The following is a 20,357-nucleotide window of genomic DNA, read 5'->3' as shown; positions in this document are numbered from 1 at the left end:
ACGGTGGGTGGCCGGGCAGAGGCGCTCCTCACTTCCCAGACGGTGGGAGGCCGGGCAGAGGCGCTCCTCACTTCCCAGACGGGGCGGCCGGGCAGAGGCGCTGCTCACTTCCCAGTTGGGGCGGCCGGGTAGAGGCGCTCCTCACTTCCCAGACGGGGCGGCCGGGCAGAGGCGCTCCTCACTTCCCAGACGGGGCGGCCGGGCAGAGGCGCTCCTCACTTCCCAGACGGTGGGTGGCCGGGCAGAGGCGCTCCTCACTTCCCAGACGGTGGGTGGCCGGGCAGAGGCGCTCCTCACTTCCCAGATGGGGCGGCCGGGCAGAGGCGCTCCTCACTTCTTCCCGGGAGGGGCGGCCGGGCAGAGGCGCTCCTCACTTCTTCTCGGGCGGGGCGGCCGGGCAGAGGCGCTCCTCACTTCTTCCCGGGCGGGGCGGCCGGGCAGAGGCGCTCCTCACTTCTTCCCGGGCGGGGCGGCCGGGCAGAGGCGCTCCTCACTTCTTCCCGGACGGGGCGGCCGGGCAGAGGCGCTCCTCACTTCCCAGACGATGGGTGGCCGGGCAGAGGCGCTCCTCACTTCCCAGACGGTGGGTGGCCGGGCAGAGGCGCTCCTCACTTCCCAGACGGGGCGGCCGGGCAGAGGCGCTCCTCACTTCCCAGACGGTGGGTGGCCGGGCAGAGGCGCTCCTCACTTCCCAGACGGGGCGGCCGGGCAGAGGCGCTCCTCACTTCCCAGACGGTGGGTGGCCGGGCAGAGGCGCTCCTCACTTCCCAGACGGTGGGTGGCCGGGCAGAGGCGCTCCTCACTTCCCAGACGGTGGGTGGCCGGGCAGAGGCGCTCCTCACTTCCCAGACGGGGCGGCCGGGCAGAGGTGCTCCTCACCTCCCAGATGGGGCGGCCAGGCAGAGGCGCTCCCCACCTTCCAGATGGGGTGGCGGCCGGGCAGGGGCTGCAATCCCAGCACCCTGGTAGGCCAAGGCAGGCGGCCGGGGGGTAGAGGCTGCCGCGAGGCCAGACCACGCCACCGCCCTCCAGCCCGGGCAACACCGAGCACTGGGTGAGCGAGACTCCGTCTGTAGTCCCAGTACCTCGGGAGGCTGAGGCGGGCAGAGCACTCGGCGTCAGGAGCTGGCGAGCAGCGTGGCCAAGATGGCGAACGCGTGCCTGCATCGGAAGGAGAAAAGGCAGGCAGCGGTGGCGGGCGCCGGCAGTCCCAGGCAGTCCGCGGCGCGGGCAGTAGCAAGCCGAGTAGATTGTAGCCTGGGTCAGAGAGGGGAAAGAAAGAAAGAAAGAGAGAGAGAGAGAGAGGGAGGGAGGGAGGGAGGGAGGGAGGGAGGGAGGGAGGAAGGAAGGAAGGAAGCGACCCTGTCTCTTAAAAAAAAATCAACCATAAAAGTAAAGATAGTTATTAGGTCTGGTCTGTATGTCTCTTCTTATGCCAGTGCCAATGTCTTGATTGTTGTCGCGTTTAAAGTAAGTGTTGTTCTTTTACAAGTTTGTCTGGCTACTCTGGATCCTTTGCATTTCCATATAAATTTTAGGTTCAGCTGGTCAGTTTCTACCAAAAAAAAAAAAAAAGCCTGCAGGGATTTCAATAGGCATTGTGAATCTATAGATAAGTTTGAGGAAAATTGCTATCTTAATGATGTTCACTTCCAATCCATGGATGTGGAATGTATCTCTATTTATTTAGATATTCTTTAATTTCTATTAATAGTGTTTGGTAATTTTCAGTGTGGAAGGCTTGCACTATTTTGTTAAATTTATTCCTAAGTATTTTTTTACCTTTTGGTGTTATTTTTGATGAATTTTTTTTCTTCATTTTGGATTATTCATTGCTAAGTATATAGAACTACAATTGATTTTTGTGTACTGACCTCAAATACTGTAGCTTTGCTGAACTCATTTATTAGTGCTGGTAGTTTTTTGTCTATGATTCCTTAGAATTTTCTGCACATAGGATGATGTGGTCTGCAAATAAAGGCAGTTTTGCTGCTGCTTTCAATTCTGAAAGACTTTGTCTTTTTCCCTTTTTCTCCCTTATTGTACAGTGTCGAATAGAAGTGCCAAAGGCACACATCCATCCTTGCCCTGTTGCTAATCCTTCAGGGAAAGCATTTCCCATTAAGTATGTAGTTAGTTGTACATTTTTCATAAATGTCCTTTATCAGGTTGAAGAAATTTCTCATTTCTAGTTTGTGGAGAGTTTTATCATGAATGGGTATTGGATTTCATCATGTGTTTTTATGCTTCTATTGAGATGATCCTGTGGTTTTTGTCCATTCAATTTATATAGTATATTTTAACAGCTTTATTGAGATATAAATACCATAAAGTTTGGTCACTTAAAGTATACAATTCAGTGGGTTTTAGTTTATTTACAAAATTGTTCAGCCGTCACTGTAATCCAATTTTAGCATATTATCATCCCAAAAGAAAATTTGTACCAGTTAGCAGTCATTCCCATTCCTTTTTCCCTACCCACCAGCCCTAGGCAACCATGAATCTACCTTTTATCTCTATAGATTTGCCTATTGTGGACCTCTCGTATAAGTGGCGTCATACAGTATATGACCTTTTGTTACTGGCTTCTTTCACTTAGCATGTTTTTGAAGTTTATCCGTGTTGTAGCATGTTATCAGTATTTCATTTCTTTTTATTGCTGAATAATACTCTTTTGTTTTTCCATTCATTGGTTCATAGACGTTTGGGTTGTTTCCCTTTTTTGGCTTTTATGAATCATGTTACTGTGAACATTTGTGTACAAGTTTCTGTGTGGACATAACATATTTATTGCCCTCAGGCAGATACCTAGTAGCAGAATTGCTGGGTCTAATGGTAACTCTTAGTCTTAACATTTTAAGAAATGCTTCTGTTTTCCAAGGCAGCTATGCTGTTGTACATTCCCACTAGCAATGTATGAGGGTTCCAATTTCTCCACTTCTTCACCAACACTTGTTATTGTCTATCTTTATGATTATAGCTATTCTACTGTTCTGGTGGGTATGAAGTGGCATCTCATTATAATTTTGGTTTGCATTTTCTTAATGCCTACTGATGTTCAGCATCTTTTCATGTGCCCATTTGCCACCTATGTCTCTTCTTTTGTTGTCTTTTCAACTCTTCTGTCCATTTTTAAATTGGGTTTTCTTTTTCTTGTTGAATTTTGAGAGTTCTTTATTGTGAAAATGGGTTTTTTTTATAAGTGCCTCTGGGTTTGTCTTTTCACTTTCTGTATGCTTATAATTGTTATCTATTTCTTGACTTTTATAAAATGTTCCTCTTTATCTCTAGTAACAGTTTCTGTCTTAACATCGTTCAAAAAAGGCTATTTAGATTTTCTTGAGTTCGTTTATGGTCATTTGTTTTATAACTCGAGAGTAACTAGTTCCTTTTTTATAAAGGCAAGCACCTACCAATGTTTTCTTAGGTAATGAGGGCAGTTGATTTACTTATACCCAGACCTACTCTAGGAAGACAACATCAGGTTAGTAAGCCTGCAAAGATACTGCGTTCTTTAATAAGAACTATACTTGATATGATTGTGATGCCCTTCATTCTAAGTGCATATAATTGTAGTTTGGCCAGGGTTCACCAGAACACGTGTCACTATGGTTCAAAATTGTCATGATGTTCTAATTGTGTGTAATATGTTTATTATCTTTTGAGCTACCCTTTTTGTCATTCCATAACTCGTCCTACTTGAAGAAAACATCATACACAGAAGCCTGAACTTGTTAGATGACATAGGGAATCATTTTGTCCATTGCAGCATATGTAGTTTTTTTATATAGTTAAGAATTTCATCAGTTCACTATTAAATGTTCAATTTATAAAACCACTGTAAGTTTTCTAGGAACACATATTTAACTTAACCTAAGTTTAACCATGTAGTGTTTACCTTGAACCAGTGAGTCCTCGCTTCATTGTACTCACTTTCAATAGTAGGATTGTCAAAAAACTCTTTTTAAAATTTTTTATAAATTAAAATTTTATTATTCTTTTTTTCACTCCTTTCTGGAGCTGAGAAAATGATATTCTTAAAATGTTAAGGTTAAAAATTCCAATTTGCTTTTCTCCTCCAGTATTCACAGTGTCCTCAGGTATCAGAATGCAAATGGATGAACGAGTATAACTTTCAGTAAACTGATATGCTCTCCCCTCCATTTTGCTTCCTGCAATTGTTTATTTGTGCACTGCACTGCCCGATTTCAGAGCATGTACTAACTTTTGCAAGTTACTTCAAGGAAAGTTAAAATGGGGCCAAAGTAAAAGTAAAAGTATGAGTGGAGACAAAATAGAGGCAAGAAAGAAATGTAAAAATGTATACCATAATGCCAGCACCCCTGTTACTAGTGGTTCACAAGGACCACCATAAGCTTTGTAGCAGCCAGCTTTAAAAAGAAAGAATGTAAAACTCTTTCAGCTTCCTTCAATCAAAAGAACCCAATTGTTCAAGTGAATTGCAACTGTTCTTGACCTTAAGATCAGACAGACTTTTATCCTAAACGACCTTCATAAAGAGGATATAACGTTAAGTTTCATTCATCTCACAGTAGGCATTCAAATAAATGTTTGTTGAATGAATTATAGTACCTTCAATGTAAGTTGGTGGCATTGCATGAAAATGTGTTTCAGCAAAAGCAGCTTTGCCAAAATTGAAGGTGCACAGTGGGCAACAGGATGTTGCGGTTTAGATAACCATCTTACTGCTAAGTGTGGTCTAAGGTTATAGTTTGGAATATCTGGAGAAGTGAATAGGCTGTTAATTCTTAAACTGGTTATTCTTGAATGTTGATCTGTTAATAAATATTGATAGCAGACCAGGCACGGTGGCTCACACCTGTAATCCCAGCACGTTCAGAGGCCAAGGTGGGAGGATCACGTGAGGTCAGGAGTTCCAAGACCAGCCTGGCCAACATGGCGAAACTCTGTCTCTACTCAAAATACCAAAATTAGCCAGGCGTGTTGATGCATGCCTGTAATCCCAGCTACTCAGGAGGCTGAGGCAGGAGAATCACTTGAACTGGGAGGCAGAGATTGCAGTGAGCCGAGAGTGCGCCACCGCACTCCAGCCTGGGCCACAAACTGAGTGAGACTCCATCTCAAAAAGAAAAAAAATATACAGACACACACACACACCCCCACACACATAAAAGCAGCAGCCCAGAAATGTATTCTGTTGCCAGCTAAATACAGACCTAGCTGTCTTAACAGCACTCATGGTGCGTTCGTATTTTTATCAAAACCAAGGAACCTAATAAGACCTAAATATAAGCCTATGTTTCGCCTTGTCCTGAGGCAGGCAGTGGAAGTTCCTAAAGGCAGGCCTAGAATCTTCCTCAGAAAATCCTTTTTAATCCGCTCTAGGACATAAAGAAATGAGTAGTTGATTTCCTAAAGTTCTGTTCCTTGCAACTGAGTTAATTCTAGCCTGAAACAAATTTAAGGCAAATATAATCAGATCTCTACCTCAGCCACACTAAAATCTTATTAAGGTACTCACAGAATATTAATCTACTTCTTGATATAGTGTCTGTAATAAACTTCATGTGAAATGTACATCAAAGTGACCAAAACACCAAACTGGAATTTATACTTACACCCAATTTAAAGTTGAAGAATGTTGATGAGTCGTCATTCTGACACTAATTAGCCGACAGGGTCAGTGGGCTATCTGGACCTCACCCAGTTCAAGGCTAAACCATATCATTCACCTATAAAGGCTGCTGGTCTTAATATTTCTCGTAGTAAGACAGCTTATGTGCAGCTCATCTAAAAATGATACCAGATCAAGTTTACTTGGGGAGAAATACTTTGTAGGTTTTTTTGTTTGTTTTTATGAGAAAAAAGCAGTATGTACTGATGTGGAAAGATGTAGCACGTCAAGCAGTGAGCCCATTACTTGGTGTAACAGGGCCAAGGGAAAACTTCCTCTGTGCCCTCTGAATCCTCGCTGAAAAATCCACTGACAAATAGCAGATTAATAGAAAAAGCATACAGATTTGTTAATGTGCACAAAAGTCTTACAGAATATAAGATCTCAAAAAAAAAAAAAAAAATGGCCAGATGGCTGATGCTTTTATTACACCTTGAGGTTACAGAAAGAATGAGGGCTTGGAGTGTGGCGAGACAGGTTATGGTGGTAAATCAGGTTATGGTGGTGAGACAGGTTATGGGAGAGAGAGAAGAGGAGGCCCAGCTAGCACAGGTGGTCCTGTCATGTAGATGAAACCTCACAGGTCGCAGTTCTGAGAGAGAATAGATGGAATATGTTTCTTCCTGACCTTCTAAGGTGTGAGACTCTCAATTAATCTTTCCTATGTCTGGACAAGGTAGGGCCTCAGAGAAATGCCTCCACCTCATCAATGCATATTTTCTCTACAGATGCAAATCTGTCCCACACAGCTTCTCTCAGCTATTCTTGTATTTCCAGCCCTTCTGAAAGCCATCTGAAATATGTCAAAGAAGTATATTTTTGGGTGAAATATTTTTGTTTCCTTCATAATTTTGCCAAGGCAGCAGGCATAAGCTGGGATTTGTGGTCACCCCACTCATGGAGTTTTTCTATGAATCAAAAGAAACCTTGCCTGTAAAGCACCTAACACAGTGCCTGACAGTATGAGCTCAATCAGGCTTAACTATTATCATCATTTTAACCCTCTGGACGTTCTCAGCTACTGAGTCAGAGACTGTTTCTTCCTGCCCATATTCTTAGTCTGTCTTTCTTAGTGTGGGTTCTATGTAAGTATCAATAATTGGACATTTGTTTACCTCCTACACCTTGACCCATAACTACTTCCTGTTCAGTCATAGTTGATGAAAAGACAAAAAAATAGCATATAATATGCTATAATTTAGATGGTTTTTTTTCTGTGATGGTAAATGGTTGTCTGTGATGAAAAAGCTATAGCTCAAGTCCTTCTGTTGATCATTTAAACATTGATTTCTTTCTCTTGTTTTGTTTTTTGTTTTTTTTTTGTTTGAGACAGAGTTTCGTTCTTTTGCCCAGGCTGGAGTGAAGTGGTGTGATCTCAGCTCACTGCAACCTCCACCTCCCAGGTTCAAGCAGTTTTCTTGCCTCAGCCCCCTGAGTAGCTGGGATTACAGGTGTGCGCCACCAGGCCCAGCTAACTTTTGTATTTTTAGTAGAGATGGGGTTTCACCATGTTGTCCAGGCTGGTCTCAAACTTCTAACCTCAGGTGATCCACCAGCCTCAGCCTCCTAAAGTGCCAGGATTACAGGCATGAACCACCGCACCTGACCTAAACATTGATTTCAGTACCTAGACTTGCAAATAGCCAGGATACAATTTGGATGGAATGTATATTTATAACATTATATTAACATCATATTATATGTTACTGTATAGCAATAACAAGATTGTGAAGGCAGGTCAAGATGGAAGAGAATGAAGAGTAGTCTTCTGTGAAGATGCAGCAAAGTGTTCTAGGTCCAACCTAGCAATCCGATATCTATGCACTTAATAAATTACCAAATAAGCTAAGTTAAAGGCCTATAATTGAAAATAGTCCTGGATAACTTTGGAGGCAGAGTCTTTTGCAAAGGCTTTATTTAAACAGCTTAAGTTTGCTGTCAGCTGTGCAGTGTGAGTAACTTTACCGGACCCCAGTCATAGTGGCATGAGATTTGCTAAGCCCAGGCCCTTTAATCTTGTTTTATAAAGCTGGAAGATGTGAATCTTCCCAGCTTGGGCTAATAGGTAAGGCCCCACTAACTCATTTTGCCCCATTTCTGTTTTGTGCAGTAGTGATCCATGGTCTGCTTCTAACAGCCAAACAAGGCTTGATTTTAGCTAAGCTTATTTGAGGCAGCAAGAAATTCAAGGTCTTTTAATTACACAGAGAACTAAGAAGAATGCTTGCTCTCCTTACCACTCCTCCACCCTCCCCCACCATCTGATAATACCTCATTCCTGCCTAAGGCTTTCCTGTCCCTGCTGCAGTTCTTGTCAGTTAGATGCTAAGAAAATGGACCAGCTAAAACTGGTTTGAAGTTGACCACTACTTTCTGCTACAGAAGGTCCCCAGCTTACCAATGGTTTGACTTAATGATGGTTCAACTTAAGATTTTTCATGTAACAAACCTGCACATTGTGCACATGTACCCTAAAACTTAAAGTATAATAATAAAAAAAGAAAAAAAAAGGAAAAAAAATAAAAATAAAAGATTTTTCCACTTCATGATGGTACAAAGGCAGTATGATTTCAGTAGAAACCATACTTCAAGTACTCATACAACCATTCTGTTTTTCACTCTCAGTACAGTATTCAGTAAGTTACTTGAAATATTCAGCACTTTATTACAAAACAGGCCTTTGTGTTAGATGATTTTGCCCAACTGTAGGCCAATGTACGTGTTCTGAGCACGTTTAAGGTAGGCTGGGCTAAACTATGATGTTCAGTAGGTTAGATGTATGAATATTAAATGCATTTTGAACTTGAGATTTTTCCGCTTACCTGGGCTTATTGGGATATAACTCCATTGTAAGTCAAGGAGCAGCTGTATTTGAAAAAAGGGGGAAATCTCGCCTTAAAACATCCAGGATGGAGTTATAAATAGTTCTCAACTAATAACAAATTGAAATTGAGTTATATAACCCTTCATCCTGTCCCGCGGGGGGTTCGCAGCACCTATTCTCACTAACCCAGTCTCTTGGGAGAGGTTCTGTAGCAGCTGTGCCTATGGTTAAACCAAAGAGATGACTGGCAACCTTCCAATCCAGAGTAGCGATATAATGCCAACAGAAAAAGTAAGAGAAGCTGGCAATCTGTATAGCCCCAAGGGTAGAGATGTAGATAAAAATTCCTGCAAATTTAACCTGCTGTCACCAGATTCTGAGAAGCAGAATATAACAAATGTAGTTATTGTTATTCCATTCATAAGTGAATTTGAAAAACTCAATTTAAATTAATACGTGTCTTTCCAAAATATGCCCACAGGGAAGGAGCAGTCTTCATGTTCCATTGACTCCAGAGACGTTCCCATTAAATGCATCACCAACCCTAGAGTTTAGGTCCCTGCACATTGTTAGCTCTGCTGTGCGAAAACATGAATTAAAGCTTAAAAGATCATAGAAGTGAAACCATGTACTAGAAACTACCACAGGTGCGTTGGCAGGGGAAATATATGCAAAATATTACATCTAGTTTGTTGTGGAACTAATTAAAATTGATAGGAAAAAGTTTTTCAGGAGCCAGTTGCCATAGCTATTCCTCTAAGGGTGACTGAGGTATGAGCAGTAAGTGTACGTTTTAATCTCTGCTAATGTGTCGTCTTCTGATGGCTGGAGAACTATGTCTCAAATACTATATATGAATCTTCTAAAATCCAAGGCTTTTTTAAAATAAAAAACCCCCCAGGAAAGCCAACACATCAGACACCTGACCATATTTCAGAAGAGGAGTCTTAACCATGTTTCAGGGAGTCCCCCACATCTAAAAGTCATTGTGTTTTGGTCCTGCTGGGGAACTGTCACCCACTGGGGCTGCCCTCCAGTGGAACAGTTTGCCAAACAGTTGGTTGGCCAGATTTATATGAGAACAGGGTGACATGTAACTAACCAGTCTCTACTTCATAGATTATCCTACCCAGACCTCCCATTCTAATTGAAGCTTCCTTGGTACCAGTAACAGAGACGGGAGTTTTAGTGAATGAAAGTACAGGAAACAAGAGTGGCAGCTAGAGTCAGGCTGTTAGTAGAGGGGCAAGTCTTTCAAATCCAGTAAGAAATTTTGAGTCATAGAGGTGGGAAACTACAAAGTTAAGATCACTATCAGTGTGACCTGAGCCCAGTAATTTGGTTAAGTTTCTTCCAGGAAGGATTACGACCTACCTGTTCTTTATAGGATAGGATCCTCTGCTTTCCTAAAGAAAGGGGTAAAATTCATCGATGTTTCGGTACCCCGAGGGACATGAACAAGAAATTTTAAAAGGCCTTTTCCTTCACTTAAAAATCTGTCCAGTTCAGGACCTATTTAAAAGAACTACCTGGAGCCACTTGTACTTCCAGCCAAGATAGAGAAACAGAGACTGAATTACCATCCCACATGAAACAACTTTAAAAACAATAAAAAACAAGTAAACCCTCATAACACAGCAGTTTTCAAGATATTTTTCATCAGACAATAAAGGACAGTATTCCTGAGAGTTGAGGAATAGTTTTCCCGTCATACTTATTTTCCCGTCAAACTATCTTAAGATTGTTTCCACTCATGGTGCAGAGAAAAAGATTTCTTAAGTTGAAGAGATGGAACTGAGAGTCCAAAGAGACGACTAGAGGCAGCTAGAGTTAATAGAACAGAGTACAAAAGAGAGCTGCAAAATGAAAAAACCCAGAGATCTACACAGAATCCTTGAACTTTCATCCCAGTTTTTTTGTTTGTTGTTTTTTGTTTGTTTTGAGTTGGAGTCTCACTGTGCCGCCCAGGCTGGAGTGCAGTGGATTACAGGCACCCACCACCACACCTGGCTAATTTTTGTATTTTTAGTAGAGACAGGGTTTCACCATGTTGGCCAGGCTGGTCTCGAACTCCTGACCTCGTGATTCACCCACCTCAGCCTCTCAAAGTGCTGAGATTATGGGCATGAACCACCGCACCCAGCCTCGCCACAGTATTAATTAGTGTATGCGTATGTGGAAATCACCCAAGGTGGAGGAAAGAATAATGTGAAAGGATTAGAAGGGAGAATACCTGTTTCCAAAAGCCTTATTGGAAAAACTTAACAATTCATTTGGCATTGGATAGTGGCCTACTATATGGGTAATGGAGTCCCTGAAAGAGGAGAAGAAAGAGAGGGACAGAATAATACATAAAGAAATAATGGTCAAGTTTTTTCTAAATTTGATGATAACTATAATCTGCAGATTCAAAAGCTTAATGAACTCCAAGCACAAAAAACATGAAGAAAACTACACCAAGACATAATCAGTAGCTCAAAATGAGTGATAAAAGAAAATCCCCAAGGCTGCCAGAGGAGGCAAAAAAGCATGTTAGGTACAGAGGAGAAAAGATGAGGGTGATGTCAGATTTGAAAATACAAGTGAAAAGTCAATGTAACGGTAGCTTTAAAGTACAGGAAGAAAAAACTGTCGCTGTAAAATTCTATAGCAAAAATATATTTTTAAAATGAAGGCAAAGTAAAGATGTTTTCTGACATACCATACACTACCTGAAAGAATTCATCTCATCACCAGCTGTCTTACACTAAAAAATGTTAAAGGAAGTCTTTTGAGCAGAATGAAAATGGTACCAGCTGTAAATCTGTATTTACACAAGGGAGTTAAGATCAACAGAAATGAACATGCATCAATAAAAGGTTTTTTCTTATTTACAGTTGTGTAAAAGATAATTGACTGGAGCTGGGCACAGTGGTGTGTGCCTGTAATCCCAGCTACTTGGCAGGTTGAAGCAGAAGGATTGATTGTTCAAGCCCAGATGTTTGAGACCAGCCTGGGCGACATAGCGAGATGAATGAATGATAATTGACGACATAAACAAACATATTGTGAGGTTTATAAGATAACATGTAAGAGTTAAATGCATGGCCACAGTAGCACAAAGGTTGAGGCAGGGAAATAAATATAAACTATTGTAAGGTGTTTATACTATACATGAATGTTACAATATAACTGGAAGGTAGACTGTGTTAAAGATGTATATTATAAACCCTACAGCAGCCACTAAAATTAAAGAGCAAAGAGTTATAGCTCATAGGACAACAAAGGAGATCAAATTGGATCATAAAAAATGCTGTATTAATCCAAACAAAGTCAGGTTAAGGGGAAACAAAATAGGACTAGTAGGAAACAAATAGTAAGATGATAGTCTCAAACTTAATTGTATCACTGATCACATTCAATGACATTGGTCTACACACCTCTTTAAAACAGCAATTGTCCAGGTGTGGTGGCTCACGCCTCTAATCCCAGCACTTTGGGAGGCCATGGCAGGTGGATCATGAAGTCAAGAGTTCAAGACCAGCCTGGCCAACATAGTGAAACCCTATCTCTACTAAAAATACAAAAATTAGCAGGGTGTGGTGGCATGCGCCTGTAGTCCCAGCTACTCGGGAGGCTGAGGCAGGAAAATTGCTTGAACCCAGGAGGCAGAGGTTGCAGTGAGCCAAGACCATACTGTTGCACTCCAGCCTGGGTGACAGATTGAGACTCTGTCTCAAAAAAATAAAAATAAAACAGCAATTGTGAAATTGAATAAAAAAGCAAGACCCAAATATATGCTGCTTACAAGAAGCACACTATAAATGTAAAGCCAAAAAAGGTTAATCCCTGTTGTCTAGTGGTTAGGATTTAAAAAAAAAAATGTTAAAAGTAAAAGGTTGGGAAAAGATATGCTGCTTATACTCATCTACAGAAAGCTGGAATGGCTGTGTTAATATAAGACAGCAGCTTTCAGAGTAAAGAATACTACCACAGACAAGAAGGTTGTTTTGTAATGACAAAGGGGTCAATTAAACAAGGGAACATAACAATCATAAATGTATCTAATAAAAGATCTTCAAAATACATGAAGCAAAAACTGAGAGAACTCTAAGGAGAAATAAATTCACAAATATAGCTGAAGATTTCAGTACCACTCTCAATAATTGATAGAATAAGTAGGCAGAAAATCAGCAAAGATACAGTGGATTTCATCAATACTCTTAATCAATTTGACGTAATTGACATTTATAGAATGTTCCATCCAACAACAACACACGCTCTTCTCAAGTGTATGTGGAATATTTACTAATGCAGACCACATATGGGGACATGAAACAAATCTCAATACATTTAAAAGGATTCAAGTATGAAATCTGATCTGCATTAGCCCAGGCTGCCATGAAATACCCATAGACTGGGTGGCTTAAACAGCAAATTTATTTTTTCAGAGTTCTGGAGATTGGAATTCTCAGGTCAGGGTGTCAACATGGTTAGATTCTGTTTTCCAGAGTGTCTGCACCAGTTCACATTCCCACTAGTAGTGTATGAAGGTTCCAGTTTTACATCCTTGTGTCCTAGCCAACACTTAGTTATCTGACTTTTTTGTTATAGCCATCCTGCTGTGTGTGAAGTGGTTTCTCATGGTGGTTGTTTTGTTTTGAGGAGACAGTGTCTCACTTTGTTGCTCAGGCTGGAGTGCAGTGGTGCCATCAGCCTTGACCTCCTGGGCTCAAGTGATCTCCTGCCTCAGCCTGCTGAGTAGCTGAGACTGTAGGCACGTGCCACCACACCCAGCTAATTCTTTTATTTTTTTATAGAGACAAGGTCTCACTGTGTTGCCCACATGGGTCTCAAGTGATCCTCTTGCCTCAGCCTCTCAAAGTGCTGGGATTCCAGGCGTGAGCCACCACTTCCAGCCAGTTTCTCATGGTTTTGACTTGTATTTCCCTGATGACTGACGGTGTTGAACATCTTTTCATGGGCTCATTGGCTATTTGTGTATCTTCTTTGAAGAAATGTCTCTTCAGATCCTTTGTTCATTTTAAAATCAGGTTGTCTTTTTTATTATTAAGGTGTAAGAGTTCTTTATATATCCTAGACACAAGTCCCTTATCAGATACATGATTTGCAAAGATTTTCTCCCATCCTATGGGTTGTCTTTTGACTTTTTTGTTAGTGTCCTTTGAAGCACGTAAGTTTTTTGTTTTTCTCTGTTTTTTACTCGTGTTTTTGGCATCATATCTGAGAATCCATTCCAAATCCAAGGTCACAGAGATTTACCATGTGTTTTTATCTAAAAGTTGTATAGTTTTAGAAGTCAGTTCCTCTGTCCTACCAGCCACATTTCAGTGATCACATGATGTGGCTAATGTCCACAGCACTTGTCAGTGCAGATAAAGACCATCGTAACAGAAAGTTCTTCTGCCAAAAAAAGCTTTTTTTTTTTTTTTTTTTTTTTTGGAGACAGTCTCACTCTGTTGCCAGGCCGGAGTGCAGTGGTGCAATCTTGGCTCACTGCAACCTCCGCCTCCTGGGGTCAAGCAATTCTCCTGCCTCAGCCTCCCAAGTAGCTGGAACTACAGGCAGGCACCACCATGCCCAGCTAATTTTTGTATTTTTAGTAGAGACAGGGTTTCCCCATGTTGGCCAGGATGGTCTCAATCTTCTGACCTCGTGATCCGCCTGCCTGGGGCTCCCAAAGTGCTGGGATTACAGGCGTGAGCCACCGCTCCCACAAACACCTTCTTTCCAGGAAAACACTAGTAGAAAACTAGCTAAGAACTTGGACAGATAGTTCACAAAAAAAAAGAAAGAAATGAGCAAGTTTTGTACACAACATTATTCACTGGTTAAAGAATTCTAAATCAAAGTGACATGTCATTTTTAGTTCTCCAGATTGACAGTGACTACTTCCTTCAGGTCTTGACTCTGAAGTCACTGTCAGTGAGGCCTTCCTGTCCATCCTGTCTAAAATTTCAAACCCTAACCCCTGCATTTCCTACTTTTCCTCCTTCAGCACCTGCCATGAACACACTATGTATTGAACTTATTTTTCTGGTCTATTATGTCTCCCCCCTTGAATATAAAATCCAGTCTTGTGTTTGCTATTTATTGTCCCTCTAGTACCTAAAACAGTTCCAGATATAGAAGACACTCAAATTTTTTTGTTGTTGAATCACAGCTGACAGGGTGTAGGGAAATGAGTGCTCTCATACACTGCTGAGAGAGTAAACTGATGCAGCCTTTTTGCAAACAGCGTGGTATGTAAAAATCTCAAAATGTGCTTGCCCTTTGACATTTCTCCTAGGTTTTTATCATAAGGAAGTAATTAAGGGTATGATATGCTCAGAGATGAGAGTGGAAGATTCAGCTGCATTGGGATGCTTTCATCTGCAGTCAGGAAAACTCTTGAACTGACACATTGGAAGGACTGAAGATTGTTTTTTAAAATGTGACAAGAGCTATTTTTCAGAGTTGTTCAAAACAGACCTTCTTTCCTAATTCCTTGACATTTAAAAATATTGTCATATTATGACTTTTCTGACCTTTCATAAGCAAAACTACAGCTTAACTACAAAATTTTTTTCCACAGGTCCCTTAATATGGACTTTGAAAATCAAGATAAGGAGAAAGACAGTAATAGTTCTTCTGGGTCTTTCAATGGCAACAGCACCAATAATAGTAAGATATTTTATGTCAATTAACTTCTGTACATATAGTTTTCTTAATTTAGCTATTTCTGTACCTCCAGTTAATAATTTACTGGGTTCAAGGATTTATGATTAGTATAAAAAAATTGAATTATACTTGAGTGAATTTTACGGTATGTAATTGTACCTCAATAGCGTTAATAAAAATGTTTGATGCTTATGGAAAGATTTGAATTTGAAGTGACTTGATTTGATAATATTAATACATTTATATTGAGATCTGCCATGTACTCGATGTTCTGTTAGATCTTTTGAAAGATGCAAAAGTACAAGAGAAATTCTTGCCAAGATGTTTTTTAAACAGTGCCAAGATATCCAGGCGCAGTGTCTCACGCCTGTAATCCCAGCACTTTGGGAGGCCAAGGTAGGCAGATCACTTGAGGTTGGGAGTTCAAGATCAGCCTGACCAACATGGAGAAACCCTGTCTACTAAAAATACAAAAGTAGCTGGGTATGGTGGCGCATGCCTCTAATTCCAGCTACTCCTGAGGCTGAGGCAGGAGAATCGCTTCAACCCAGGAGGCAGAGGTTGCAGTGAGCTGAGATCTTGCCATTGCACTCCAGCCTGGGCAACAAGAGCAAAACTCCTTCTCAAAAAAAAAAGTGCCAAGATAGAGAAGGCAAATACCTCTTCACCTCCTATATATGGGGCAAGTACCTTTTTTCAGTGACCCTCACCATAGCCTCAGAATCCCTCTGAACATACAGCTATTATCAGAGGAAGCTCTACAGATGAAATCATTTTGACATCCATGTAGAAAGAGCATAAAGAGACAGGCAAGTCAGGTGAACAGCAATGGGTCAGATAAGGTTTCTTTACAAGAGAAGGTGGGTTTGACTTAGTGAATGTGGACTGGTGGAGAAGTCGTCATTTCAGGTTAGCGGAGCATATAATAACAGGCACAGAGATCATGACCTATAGAACAGGGTAAGGTCGCCACCTAAGAGAGAGGAAATGCTAGAGATCTAATAAAAAGGTAGATCAAATACTGATTGGAGGACCATGGATGTTAAATTGAAAAGAGATCACTTATTATGTATCTTGGTTTCTCCAGTTATTAATAGCACACTGTCAACCTAGTTGTATTTGCCCAGTTTTCACCGGGCACAGGCCCAGTCACATGGGTTTCATTGTCCCTGGCAGTGCCAAAGTGGGCATGATAAAGACAGTAAGTAGAATCATTTAAATATAATGAGTCTTTTCTTAAATTTATGACATGGATCCTTGTATGATATAAAATTCCTACCAGTAGTTATTACCAGTGCAAGGAACCACATAAAACCTGGTGCAAAATCTGATTTTTAGATTAAATTATTACATAGCAGCTTACCTTCTGTCAACATTTTAAGCCAAATCAGTTTATACTCCTGAAACTCTTTAAAAAGTCCTGTATTATGTAGCACATATGCCAGTGATATTCTTAAACCAAATTATAAATCTGCTGTACATTGCATCACAGAAACCTAAAAGAAATCTACCTATATTATTATGTCTAAGTTTACCTCAAAAACAAAAACAAGAAATGGTTGTGTCAGTCCGTACAGTGTAAAGAAGTTACCTGGTAATATAGCTCTTTTTTTTTTTTTTTTTTGTGAGACAGAGTCTTGCTCTGTCATTCAGGCTGGAGTGCAATGACGTGATCTAGGCTCACTGCAACCTCTGTCACCTGGGTTCAGGCAATTCTCCAGCCTCAGCCCCCGAGTAGCTGGGATTACAGGCGCTTGCCACCATGCCTGGTTAATTTTTGTATTTTTAGTAGAGATGGGGTTTCGCAGTGTTGGCCAGGCTGGTCTCAAACTCCTGATCTCAAGTGATCCACCCACTTCAGCTTCCCAAAGTGCTGGGATTATAGGCATGAGCCGCCGCACCCAGCCAACATAAGCTTTTTTATTTTTTGTTCGTGAAGCACAGTCTAAAGAGTGGTAGAATACTTCTTTTTTAAATGCTCTTTTTCTTTTCTTTTTTTTTCTTTTTTCTTTTGTTTTTTTGAGACAGAGTCTCACTCTGTCACCCAGGCTGGAGTGCAGAGGTGCAATCTCTGCTGACTACGGCCTCCGCCTCCTGGGTTCAAGTGATTCTCCTGCCTTCACCTCCCGAGTAGCTGGGATTACAGGCACCCACCACCACACCTGGCTAATTTTTGTATTTTCAGTAGAGATGGGGTTTCACCATGTTGCCCTGGCTGGTCTTGAACTCCTGACCTCAAGTGATCCTCCAGCCTTGGCTTCCCAAAGTGCTGGGATTATAGGCATGAGCCACTGTACCAGCCTAAATGGTCTTTCTTAACTCTGCCAGCTATGTTGTACTAAATTCTCCTTGACAACATTTCTTCAGTGCCTGCTCTGAGCAGTGGATACCAATGGGATAAGGACAGATTAGCATAGACTGCAAAATTCACTTCCTCAAAGAAGAACATAATGAAGAAGCCATTACAAAGACGGCCGACCAGTACTTGATCATGGAATATAAAATTATTACAGATTGAAAGGATGACATGGAAAACAGGATGCATTTATCAAGAATCAAAGAAATAATAGCCAGAAAGATGAACAGAGAAACAGAGAGGTGTAGGTGCTAAGGAGATGGAAGTCCTGGGTGATTAACAGTGTAGAACAATTGGGGAGAAGGTTTTAAGAAAAAGAAAGTATAAATTTAGTGTTAAGATTTTGTCAGGAGTGTTTCAGACTGATTGAAGGAGACAGTAATCAGATAGAAGTTTTTAAAAGATTGTAGCTGCCCACTCCCAAACTAGTAAGAAACAAGGAATTTGTAAAGAGACAGGAGAGTAGGAAAAGTTGTAGGTGTAGCCAGCGTCATTGGTGGGGTACACGGGTGAAGAGTTACTCTTAGGATTACATGCTTTGAGTATGTCAGAAATGATTCGACTGTCCTTCATTATAATAGGAGCTAGAAGGAGAAGCATTAAGTGAGACTCGACAGAGGGTTAGATGGGCCATGTGACTCATGCCCCCAAAAAATCAGAACTTAAAAATGGAGAAATCAGTTTGTAATTGAAAGTTTCTCGCTGCAGGGTGCCCTAGGGTATTTGACCAAAAGACTGGGTAATTATTACTTCAGATTATAATAATGTTCCACCTATCTGGGCAACTCGAAACACATGGAAGTAAAAGGAAGAGTTGATCAGGCCTGCCAGGAACTATGGCACTCAACTCATTAGAAAGCAGAAAAGTAAAAGTGAAAAAGTGAAGACAGTAATGAAAAAGCACTACATGCCCACCACCACAATAGCTAAAATTAAAAACCTTGACCATTCCCAGTGTTGATGAGGATGCACAGCAACAACAAAGAACCCTCTTGCGTTATTGGAGAGCATGCATTAGTACAGTCACTTTGGAAGGCAGTTTGACGTTACCTACTAAAGGTGACAGTATAAACGCCCTTGGACCCAGCAGTGTCACTCCTAGTTATATATCCAACAAATACAGTTACATGTGCATCAAGTCATGTGCAAGAGTGCCTAGAGCAGCAGCATTTGTAATAACCAAAAAATTGGAAACAACCCAAATGTCAACCATAGAATGGATAAATAAATTTTACTGTATTCATACAGTGAAAACAAATGAACTGCTATAGCTACATAAAACAGCGTGGATGATACTCACAAATAACGCTGAGTGAAAGAAGCCAGACACAAAAAAATAACTACATAACTCAATGTATATAAAATTTAGGAAACAGGCAAAATAGTGTTTAAGGATGCATGCTTGGGTGGAAAACATGTGTCATAAAAGTCAGGATAGCAGTTCCCTTCAGGAGAATGAGAGAGAGAGAGTAGTGATTGAGAGGGACACAAAGGAAGATTTCTGGGGTTGGTTGGTTTCTTGACTTGAGTGGTATTAGATATGTAATAATTCACTGAACTCTACATTTTTGTGATTTTCTGGGTGTGATACTTCACCATAAAAAAGGTTAGAAAGAAAGTGACAGGAGTGAGGGTGGAGGGCAAGAGTTCCCTCCAGGTCCTCTTGATTTCCCCTGACCTTGTTCTAACTTCTGTATCTTCCCCCAAGAAGCCAATATAGAAATTTATTTTCCTGTGGCACACCAGTCCTTCATTTAAGTAGTATTAAGTGGAATTTTAAAAAGAAGCCATGTACACCCCCGCCCAATTATCTGACATCTTAAAGACTTTTACTAAACTTCAGTTATAATTTATTTGAGTTGTAAAGATTGATGGAGATTTATAGTTGGGATTCTCATCTTTAGTAGAGGTATACATCTTAATCTCCTTGCTTAGATTGTAAACTTCATGAGATCTGGAAATGACTTTCTTTTAATCCCTCCTGTTGCTTACTATATAATAAGTGCTCAGCAAATAGTCAAAAGCATCCTTCTTACAGGGAGGTGTAAAATCAGTAATTTTCTTAATAGTTACTGGTTTATTGTTCAGTGTCTATTCCATACCAGACATACATTTAGCCTGTAGCCATGTTCATTGAATGTTAAAAATGATGTTGCTGTACAGAATTTTTAATTCCATTACCAAGCCTATTTCCTATGTTGATTTTTGCCTTAAAGATAATGCAACTGCACTTGCATATGTCCTCCCAATTATGGCTACTCTGTTTTGCTTTGCTCAGTTTTGCTTTGTTTTTAAGTTACTGGAGTTTGGCTAAAATTTCTAATTACCTCCTTCCCATTCAAGACCTTTATCTCCAGAACTTTAGGAAATGGAGTACTGAAGTCATGGACATTGTTTTAGGTAGCATATTGTCAGGAACTAAAGGCGCTTTACTTGCCCTGTGACATTGCCTCCTGGTTCAAAAATCTGTGGTTAAAAAAAAAAAAAAATCTGTGCATTCTATCTAATATGCCAGAAAGGTCCTTTGTATTCAGTTTTGCATTTAATTGCAGACTGAACTTTTAAAATTTAGCTTTATTATAAACAAATGCATCTCTTATATACCTCACCACTACAGTCTTTATTCTAGCTAGCCATTTAATCTTCTGTTCGTACTTTGAATTAGTATAATCTGTCTATAGACTCCATGATGCTTTGTTCCCAAAGTTATTTATCTTAGAAACCATTATTTTCTGTAGTGAAAGGCACTGAAAATCTGTAGCTTCCTCTAGCCGTTCTTTGAACTACTGTAGAGCACTTACATTTAAAAACTATTTAGGTAAAATTTAGTTAGAGATTTCATAGAGTTTTGTCTAATGGAT

At 40.7% G+C, this 20,357-nt stretch overlaps 1 protein-coding gene across 3 annotated transcripts in view; it reads left to right on the top strand.

The window, feature by feature from the left end:
• The window catches only part of SPPL3 (signal peptide peptidase like 3), a 145,350-nt gene that overhangs the window by 100,983 nt on the left and 24,010 nt on the right, over nucleotides 1-20,357 (top strand). For 2 of the 3 annotated variants that reach the window (XM_055237782.2, XM_063614705.1), the window contains one exon: nucleotides 15,055-15,143. In XM_055237782.2, coding sequence (XP_055093757.1) covers nucleotides 15,055-15,143 — 89 coding nt within the window. Of the gene's footprint in view, nucleotides 1-8,987; nucleotides 9,128-15,054; nucleotides 15,144-20,357 lie in introns of those variants that run through there. The other variant, XM_055237783.2, reaches the window with a different exon arrangement.

Source organism: Symphalangus syndactylus, chromosome 13, assembly GCF_028878055.3.
Source record: "Symphalangus syndactylus isolate Jambi chromosome 13, NHGRI_mSymSyn1-v2.1_pri, whole genome shotgun sequence".
Lineage (NCBI taxonomy): Eukaryota > Metazoa > Chordata > Mammalia > Primates > Hylobatidae > Symphalangus > Symphalangus syndactylus.
The sequence above is the reverse complement of the archived record's forward strand: the minus strand, read 5'-3'. Positions and strand labels throughout refer to the sequence as shown.